The 10,191-nt window shown below is 46.8% G+C and overlaps 1 protein-coding gene across 2 annotated transcripts in view; it reads left to right on the top strand.

Moving 5' to 3' along the window:
- The window catches only part of LOC147022678 (uncharacterized), a 20,179-nt gene extending 18,234 nt beyond the window's left edge, over positions 1-1,945 (top strand). The window contains exons 3-4 of one of the 2 annotated variants that reach the window (XM_085887450.1): positions 258-361; positions 1,083-1,945. In XM_085887450.1, coding sequence (XP_085743576.1) covers positions 258-361; positions 1,083-1,357 — 379 coding nt within the window. In that variant the 3' untranslated portion in view covers positions 1,358-1,945. Of the gene's footprint in view, positions 1-257 lie in introns of both variants that reach the window. The other variant, XR_015059846.1, reaches the window with a different exon arrangement.
- Positions 1,946-10,191: the final 8,246 nt, after the last annotated feature.

The following is a 10,191-nucleotide window of genomic DNA, read 5'->3' as shown; positions in this document are numbered from 1 at the left end:
AAGGACAAGCAATGACGATAGGTTGGGGGGAGACCGTAGGGTAGGACCGAGCCTGTCTTCGGACCGGCCAATGCCGCCACACTCCCTCCACAACCTCACGAGATCACATAGAGGCCGGCCAGCTTCATGTGCCAACCTGTTGTGCTGCACCTTACCTGGTCTGCATTTGTCATTCCTTTTTCTGCCTTTGCCTTGACTCCATACCTGCCATGCCTTTATTTACATTGCCATGTCACTACCTATACCATGTGCTCCAGGACCATCTCTGAAAGTGTTTGCAAGGACTGCCCTGCAGGCAGCCGCATTATCGGGGACTGCATTTGCGCAGCCCGTACATCCATCTCCTTGTTGTTGCATAAAGGTCAGTTCAAATGGACCGGGGACTGCACTGAGCAGACCGGATATCTCCTTGTTGTTACATAAAGGCCAGTTCAAATGGCCTGTGAAACGGCGTGTGGCCTGCCGTGTTAGGATGAGTTGCCTCCAGCAGCCGAAATGGAAGAAAAAAATCAGTAACAAACAAGGGACCATTGAAGGCCCTGAAGACGTCTGATCGTCGATTGCTGCCGTGCACTCATCCACGAATGTTGACTTTATTATTGTTTTCTCTCCTCAAATCACAGGTCCTGAGGCATGGGTAGTGCAAATATTAGAAATGTATATAATCCTAACCCACCTGTTGTTTGTTTAGCGCCTGCAATGTAGTTAAGTTGTCCGAATGAGTCTGTTAGTTTAGTTACGCAACGCACTAGGTTATTTATTTTTGGGACATGTATTCAAATGTCGCACTCAGGGATCCGTAGGTAAAACGTACGAGGGGAAACCTACACCTGCATGCCACACGAATATTAAACGAATTGGGTCGAGTCTAGCAAAACGGGGGGGGGGGGGTAGTGTTACGGTTCTGGGAACCATACGCGTACAACAAACAGGTGTCCCAAGTCAGTTATGCCGTTAAGTATATGTGTAGACAGAAACCCTCCTTGTGTGTAGTGGGATTCAAGGTGGTGTGTTGCAATGTTTTTTTTAGTTAGGGTAATAAATCTTTATATCCCATCCTCCATTGTGATCCATGGTCTCAGAGCGCTTGCAGCTTTCGGTTCGCTGGCAACACCGGACCACGGTCCACCTGTTGTCTCTGCAGGCTCATTTTTCCGAGACAGAATCTTTGCTGTCGCAGTTCCTATTTGGCTTCACCAAACACTCCAACTCATTCTTGACGAGTCCACATGCGTGGAGTGGGCGGCCCTCGCCGGTGCCTGGCCGAGGCCCCGCCCAGAAAGGGCGGACCCATTGGAGCCCCGTCCAATCAGGGTGGACAGTGATGTCAGTTTTGACCAAGGCCCAGCCCCACTGAGGGAGGTCTATAAACCACAACATCATCCTCAGTCTTGAGTTATTTGGGGGTCGTTCGTTCTGTTTTTGGAGGCCGGAGTTGGTTGGAAAACGAAGGGGTTCCTGCTGCTTGGCTCCGCTCACGTCTCACCCCGATGGCCCGACTACTGGTCCCGGCCCACTCGAGCTCCTCCATGGACCCCAACTCCACATGGGCGTCTGTGGACCTGACTGCACGACTGTTGGCAGGTGCCACACCACGGAGCATTCCTTTCCCCGAGACTCAGGAACTCGAAATAACTGCGACCTCAGCTCACTTCCCTCCCTGGCTACAAAAGTCCTTTGCCTTCAACTGGGTTTATTTTGTCCGAGTGTGTGTCTGAGTGTGTGGCACCAGTCTAATAAGTAAAAACTGTATAAGTGTTTTTGATCATTGTAAATCTTGCCTGTGTATTCCCGCAAATCTGCTCTGTGTCTTCTTTTGTAATTTGCTGTAAATTGTCGCACTACATCTTTCTCTCATCTTCCCCTGCATAACATCCCCAATAAACCTATTACCTCTACTAGATAACTTTCCATGCTTTATTGTTAATAAATTATTATTAGAGATGCTCCCAGTTCGTTTTCGTCTTTTCCTTCATTGGTCCAGCATGGTTCGGATCTGAGTTTTAGCCAGGTCTTTGTTCCTGTTAATCTGTTCATCCGAGCCGGCATGGCTTTGGCAGTTCCGCTCGGCTGCACCCGAATCGGAGTTGGTAGTCGAGAGTTGGAACTCTACCGCAGTCGGTAGAGTGACCCGGTTCGAGCAAGACATGCCGAGGGCGTGGTTCCCTGGGAGACGACACCGTATGGTTAATTAGGTAAATTGGATCTAGACAAAAAGACCCTATGCTACGCGGTGGAGGTATTGGCATCCACGGCCGGTTAAGCGACCCACCGCCTCACGGAGTTATCCAGAGCGACGGCCTACAATTCCAGGGAGTCTGGTGGGAGATGACGTAACCTCCCCCACCTAGTGGTCGTTCTCGCCACGAGGTCCCCGGCCCGCAACAATATCTATATACATATGTATGTAATTGTATCCTAAAAAAGTTATGCATGAGTTATGACAAAACTAGGTGGAAGGGTTGGTTAGGTGACAAGAACAAGCGGATTAGTTCTTGGTTCAGATCGAGCCCATCGGTGGGATACAAAAGGTGAACTGTTCAACCTGGCAGAGGGATATGCTCTTCTGAGTGCCATTCGACTTTGGTCTGTTTTGCCAAATGTCGCTATATGAGTGATTTTTCATTTCCCTGTCTTTCTGTCTGTGTGCAGGATATCTCAAAAACTTGTGGACGGATCCAGATAAAATTTGGTGTGCATGTTGCTTGCGTGTGTGACGAGGACGAACTGTTTCGATTTTGGTGAAGATCTGATTCCGGATCCGATAATTTTTTAAGTGATTCTTCACCATTGAGAGATTGGGCTAAACTAAAACATGGCACGATAATTCAAATAATTGTGGACGTACAGATAAAACTTGGTGGACAAGTTGGGTGGGTGACAAGGAAGAATTGTTGCGAATTTGGTGATCATCCAAATCTGGATCTGGATACAAGAATTATTTAATTTTTTTAATGATTCTTCACCATTGAGAGATTGGGCCAAAAATGATATGGAGCATGATATTTCAAAAATGTATTGGGCCCGATATGTTCTCATGGATCAGGCATGACGTGGCGGAGGTATGCGCTCTCCCGAGTGTCCTTCTAAAACGTGTCTGTATGAAATGTGATGCCGAAGTGTAAAACATTGTTGAGAAACCAGCACAAGCCGCAGGAGCAGTGGGTGAAGAAGAAATCCACCAGCAGAGACGAGAGCAGGAAATGGATCGGCTTCCAGTGGATGCTGAAAACTCCAAGTTAAGGAAAAGTGGATATGAAACTGTAAAATACCAATATATGCCTGGTATTGGCTTAATGGTTAGGGTGGTGGGCTTGGTATTCTCTGATCCTGAGTTCAAATCCCACTTGCTGTTGAATTAACTGCAGGTGGGGTTGACTCTGCCTGTCATCCTTCCGACGTTGGCAAAATGAGTGTCAACTTGCTGGAATCCTGTATCGGAGAGGTGACCCGTCCAGGATTGTGTCCAACAGCCAAGGAGACTGCTCAGGCAGCACCAACGCTCTGAACAGAGTATGGTCCCAATGGACGGAATGGATGGATATACCAATGCAGACTCATTGTCAAACAGGTTGATGGAACACGAAATGCTATTGGATAAGACACGGTCGATTGTCGTCTTTATGACTTAGGTAAACCCAAAGGTCGTTGCACGAGAACAATCGCAAATTAATTGTCAACTCCATGATAATCTCCATTGATGTGAATCAGGTATGAATAATACGAGAGGCTTAATTATTTATTTAAAGTCTTCTCTGCAAGTAGTGGAGGCGGAAGTCCACCCAAATTATATGGCATCAGTATGGTGTTCAATGACACTAATATGGCACTTTTGAAATGACGTATTCCGTCTCAGAATGATCGGTGCAGCGTTCAGGGCATCATCAAGTGAATTGTGTGTCGGAGATAAGTACTGTGACTTGAGATGACTCACAAAGCTTCTAAGATACTTTAAAAAGATACCTGTGAGAAAAGGCTGTGCCTCTGCACAACAAAAGACTGGGAGAACTTTCTTCGCTTGTCGAAGCTTTTTCGACTCCAAACTCCCAACTCGCAAGGTCCGAGTGGACAAGCGTTTGCCTTACAAACCCCCGGACAGATGTCTTCCAGTGAATCGACCGTTTATCTGGATCAGGTGTTTCTAAACACCAATGGGAAGGACATATCTTATGCTTTTGAATGTGCAGGGTAAATTTAAAATGATGATATTTACTATGAATCATGTTTGGGAGAGGGGGACTGCAGGAGCTTTGACAGCTGTTATCAAGAAGTTGTTTGTTTGATTCTGGAGCCACCAGAGAAATTACACTACATTTTTTTGCATCCATTGCTAAAAGTTGAATGGTCCATTTGTGTGCGTTATTTTAACATAGTGTATTTCACTGTGCCCGCTAATTGAATAAACAGGAAATGATCAGGAATCAACACCTCTCAGTCTCATCCACAGATATTTGCCGTATTTCCTATATTTCCATGAGTCCATTGTTCATTCAGGAACAGAACAATTATAGTTAACCAACCTGAAATTGCCACTCTTTCGTCTAATTGCTGAGAATTACGATTGTAATTACAGCAGGTTAAAAGTGCCTGGTGATCCAAACCGAATCATTGTAAACACACACTCATACATCCATCCATCCATTGGGACCATACTCTGTGCAGAGTGTTTGAGCTGCCTAAGCAGTCTCCTTGGCTATTGGACAGAATCCTGGACAGGTCGCCACTCCGACACAGGATACCAGCAAGCTGGTACTCATTTTGCCAACCGCAGAAGGATGACAGGCAGAGTCAACCCCACCTGATATTAATTCAACAGCCGAGTGTGGTTTGAAGTCAGGATCCAAGGATTCCAAGCCCACCACCATAACCATTAAGCCAACACCAGGCATACATACACACAGACACAGCACATGTGCAAAAGGCCTCATTTAGCATTCCTACTGGACGTCATTTTGAAAGTCCTGCATTGGATGTATACACTGCAACCTATGGAATCCAGCTAGCAGAACAAGGAATTGTTGAATGAACTCTTACGTAAAGTCATTGAGAGACAGGAGTCACCGGAAGTGTTCGTTGGAGACTTTACGAACCCAGGCATACACTGGATGCTTGGCATGTATGTATAAAAGTACTGGATAATTATCTATCACAGCTTTTCACTGAAACATTACAGAAGGATTTCTTTCAAAAACACACGACAAACACCAAAAGGTACCACTAGAGTTTGGAACAAGCTGACTTCTTCCAAAAACACACTACAAACATCACTATTGTTAGGAACAATAGGATTTTTCCAACGACACACTACAAACATCACTATTGTTAGGAACAATAGGATTTTTCCAACAACACACTACAAGGCACCTTTAGGGTTAGAAACAATAACATTTCTTCCAACAACAAACTACAAGGCACCGCTAGGGTTAGGAGCAATAAGATTTCTTCCAACAACACACTGGAAGACATCACTGGGGTTAGGAACAATAATTTTTTTCCAACAACACACGACAAGGCACTGCAAGGGTGAGAAACAATAACATTTCTTCCAACAACATTTTTTCTTGGAGTTCCGGTTCTGGGTTTGGAGTGTCGGCAGATCTCCTTCAGGGCTCTCTGCTGACAATCTCAAAGTTAAGTTTCCAGTCGTTATCTGTCCCGTTTTAATGGTTTGTTTTCTCACCAACATGTTACTGTGTGTTCCTAGTTCGGTTTTGTTTCAAAAATCGTGCTATTTTGTCGACCTTGTCTTACCGGCTGCTTGAGGCCTACCCTTGAGGCTTGAGGCCTACCCTTTATTTCCCCTCAGTGTACGATCATGTTAATTTGTTTTTTTCCCCATTACCTTCAATTTATATCTTCCCCACTTTCCTAACGTCCTCCATCCCTCCCACGAATCACTCCATTCATCCATCCATAAGGACCATACTCTGTGCAGAGCGTTGGTGCTGCCGAAGCAGTCTCCTTGGCTATTGGGAACAATCCTGGACGGGTCGCCACTCCGACACAGTATACCAGCATGCTGGCACTCATTTTGCCGACCTCGGAAGGATGACAGGCAGAGTCAACCCCACCTGGTGTTAATTCAACAGATAAGCGGGATTTGAACTCAGGACCTTAGGATCCCAGGCCCACTACCCTAACTATTATGCCAACACCAGGCATGAATCACTCCATTTCTTATCCTAAACCAAAAGAACCAAAAAAATAAAAAACACGACCTTTTTCCTTGCACACTCATGAGTCTCGATTCTTCTTCTTCTTCTTCTTTTTCTTCTTCGTCATCCTCTTCTCCCCTCCTCTTCTTCTTCCTCGATTTTTTCTACAACACTTCAATGACCGAATCTGTTGAAAACTCTCTCAAACATTAATAATAAATATGAAAACGATCTCTTTTAATGCTTCATCTTCCTCTTTCACACATGTGGTAATCTTTACTGTATCATAATGCACTACTCTTCTGCAATTTAAACAGACTGCTTTCAATTCGACCTCTCCATTCTCTGAATTCGCCTTTATTGCATCCATCAAGAATTGTGTTTAATCGCATCTCTGACCTAAAACTTTTTAAAACCCCAGTTTGCTATGAATGTTCGCTTTCCATCAACCATTCTTTTTTTCCAACTTCTGTGCCAACTCACCCCTCTCACCCCTCAATCTCAAAGCAACCATCCCACTCTTCTCCCTCCAAGCCTCCTTCTCACCTGTCGCAAAAACTCCCCCCTCACCTTTCTCCCACCATTCATCCCCTCACTCCTCCTTCTCCAAGTTGCCCCTCCTCTCATCCTCAAAGCTTCCTCCTTCCACTGCCCTCTCACCTCCATCTCTTCACTCCACCTCCTCAAATCCTCAAGAGCCTTCTTCCCCCTCTCTTGTCCCCTCTCTCCCCAAACACCACAGAGCCTTTTCTGGCCTCATCCCATAGCTATTCTGCAATCCCCCACACTCTTTCAACAACACTCCTTACCTCCCCCCCCTCCCCCCCTGTCCTACCCTCCCCCCAACCCCTGCACCCAAAGCCTCCTTCCCTTTCCCTTCATTAAAAGTGTGGACCTCAAATATCCGGGGCCTTCACTCAAAGCTTTCAGATCTTTCCATACAGGTTGCCACTGACAAGCCAGACATAATCTGCCAAACAGAAACTTTCCTCCCCCAAGACGTGTCTGGCTCCCAAGTATCTCTCCCTGGTTACTCCCTCCTCCGGTATGACAGACCTGAGCCTCGTCCTGGTGGTGGAGTTGCTCTCTTCATCAAAGACTCCATTCCTCACTCTCCATGCACTGCCCTCACTCCCCCACACCCCCAGGAATACATCTGGCTACGGTTTCCCCTCCACTCCCACCTCATGTTTATATGTGCAGTGTACCGTCCACCTAACAGTGATGACTCCATTTACACCTCACTGTCCGAAAACATGGACCAACTTCTATCTTCTCATCCAAACTCGCTCTTCCTCATATGTGGTGACTTCAATTGTCATCATGCCAGTTGGCTAGGTGTGGGTACCTCTCTCACCTGTCATGGCACTTCAGCAAAAGCTTTCTGCGACTCATTGGGACTGACTCAATCGGTCAACTTCCCGACCCGGATCTCAACCAATGGTACTCCCTCTCTTCTGGATCTGATTTTGACAAATTTCCCTGACAATATCTGCTGCTGCTCCTTCGCTCCAATCTGCTCTTCTGACCACGTCCTTGTCAAAGTGGACATCGCTCTGGATATTATCAGAGAACCACCTCACTGCCGTCGAGTCTGGCATTTCACTCAAGCCGACTGGCAGGGTCTCCAAGCAGCCCTCAAACTTATAGACTGGTCTCCTCTCTCTCTACTTTCTCCAACATCAACTAATCCTGGGAATTCTTTGAAAGAAACTTGCTCTTCCTCATGCAGAGATTTATCACCTCTCATCTTCAGTTGTCCTACCCTTCCTCCCGTCCTTTGTTCACTGAAGCTTGTGGTCAGGCAGTTGTCCTGAAACAACTTGCCTTTGCCTCATGGAAAGCAAACCCAACTGAGGGCAATCTCAGTTCCTTCCATAAAGCTGGGAACAAGTATGTATCTACCCTCAGTAGAGCCAGAAAACAACATCTTTCAATGCTCAAGTCTGAACTCTCAAACCTCTCTCCCTCCTCAAAATCCTGGTGGCATCTAATCAAATCTGTTTCTGGTGTATGTTCCCCCTCCATCCCCTCCCTTACCTCAAATGGCCACACTGCTGATACCGCACGTGAAAAGGCTGAATGCCTAAACTCGGTGTTTGCAGCTAAATCGTGTCCTAAACCCATCACTTTCTCTACCCACCTTACCCAGTCACACCCAACTGTCCCTGGACTCTGTGTCCTTTTCTCCTGACAAGGTGGAGAGGTTGCTGTCAAACCTCAACTCAGATTCTGCAACCGGTCCAGAGAGCATCAGCCCACGTGTCCTAAAAACCTGCTCTTCCGCTCTTGCTCACCCTCTCTCTGTTCTAGTCACCCTCTCATTTGCTCAAGATCATCTGCCACCTGCTTGGAAATCAGCAAACATTACCGCCCTGCATAAAAATGGTGCAAAAACAGATCCCTGCAGCTACAGACCAATCAGCCTTCTCCCAATCATCAGAAAGGTTATGGAATCCATTATCGCTTCAGACATTAAATCCTTCCTCTTCTCCAATGGCTTGATTTCCGATCATCAATTTGGTTTCAGACCAGGTCTCTCTTCCCTGGATATGCTGCTTCTACTCTCTCAACAATGGATGGAGGTCCTCAATACCAGACAGGAAATCCGAGCCGTATCCCTGGACATATCACGTGCTTTTGACACGGGCTGGCACCCTGCACTCCTCACCAAACTCTCTTCCTATGGTATCCAAGGCCATCTCCACTCATGGCTTGCAGACTTACTCTCCTGTCACAGTCACCGTGTGGCCCTAAATGAAGTTCTTTCTTCCCCCCTTCCTGTCCAGGCTGGAGTTCCTCAAGGTAGCATTCTGGGCCCTGTTCTTTTTCTGGTTTTCATCAATGATCTCTCCGACTCCCTGGAAAATCCTCTATATCTCTTTGCTGATGACTCCACCCTCTGCCGTACCACCGGTCATCCCTCAGACCGGCAAGTCGCTCACTGCAGATCTGGATAAAATCACAAACTGGTCCAACACGTGGAACATGTCTTTCAATCGGGACAAATCTCACACTCTCACTATGTCTCTTCAAAAGGACCGTTTAACCCCCCCCCCCCATCCACTTTCTTAACAATCCTCTGGAAGAAGTCCTTTCTTTCACGCTCCTTGGTCTCACTATCTGCCATGACTTTTCCTGGGAAAGCCACATTTCCAACCTTGCCTCCAAAGGCAGTCGCCAATTTTGGAATCCTCCATCATGCAAAGTCCTTCCTCGGCCCACCTGAGCTCCTGACCACATAAAAAGCTTTCGTCTGCAGCCTGATGGAGTACTGCACTCCCCTCTGGCCTGGTGCTCCTGCCTCCCACCTTCCTCGGCTTCACGCTGTAGTAACCAAGGCATTTCGGATCATTGCTATCTCCCGCAATGAAGCTGAGTCTTTGGGCCTCTCACTCAATCACCGCAGGTTGTCGGTGGTCTTTCTGTCTTCTACCTTCTCCTCTCCAGCCTCGCTCTCTCTGCGATTTATCCCCACCACATTTCCGCAGGGCGCTCTAGGTCTGCCAACAACCCCCTTCCGGTAAAACTACCAAAATCACGAATCACAGCTCACCTTCACTCTTTCATTCCTCTTTTCCTCGCCTTTGGAATAAACTCCCTCACTCTATTCAATCCCATTCTTCCCTCCAGGCCTTCAAAACAGTTGTTCACCACCACCTCTTATCATCCCCCATCCAAATCCTAGATCTTTTCTACCACCGATAATCCACCCAAGCCCACCTCCTTCAAATTCCCTGCTTTTCTTCCTGAAAGTCCCTGTAATGTCCATCTTCTATTCACCATGTTCCCCGTCCCATCCCTCTCCCTTCCACAAATCTCCTAATGTCTCTGTTCCCCACTGTTTTGTCCCTCCCACTCCTGCCCCTCTTGTTTCATGCCCCCCTTGCTGTGCGTTGTGTGTTAGCTCTCACACGAGCCTCGACATGGTATACAAAAAAAAAATAACACATGACAAGGCAGCTCTAGGGTTGGAAACAATAACATTTCTTCCAACAACACACTACAAGGCACCTCTAAGGTTAGAAACAATAAC

Source organism: Eptatretus burgeri, chromosome 7 (genome assembly GCF_056783735.1).
Source record: "Eptatretus burgeri isolate ZD-2024b chromosome 7, Ebu_testis_v1, whole genome shotgun sequence".
Lineage (NCBI taxonomy): Eukaryota > Metazoa > Chordata > Myxini > Myxiniformes > Myxinidae > Eptatretus > Eptatretus burgeri.
The sequence above is the reverse complement of the archived record's forward strand: the minus strand, read 5'-3'. Positions and strand labels throughout refer to the sequence as shown.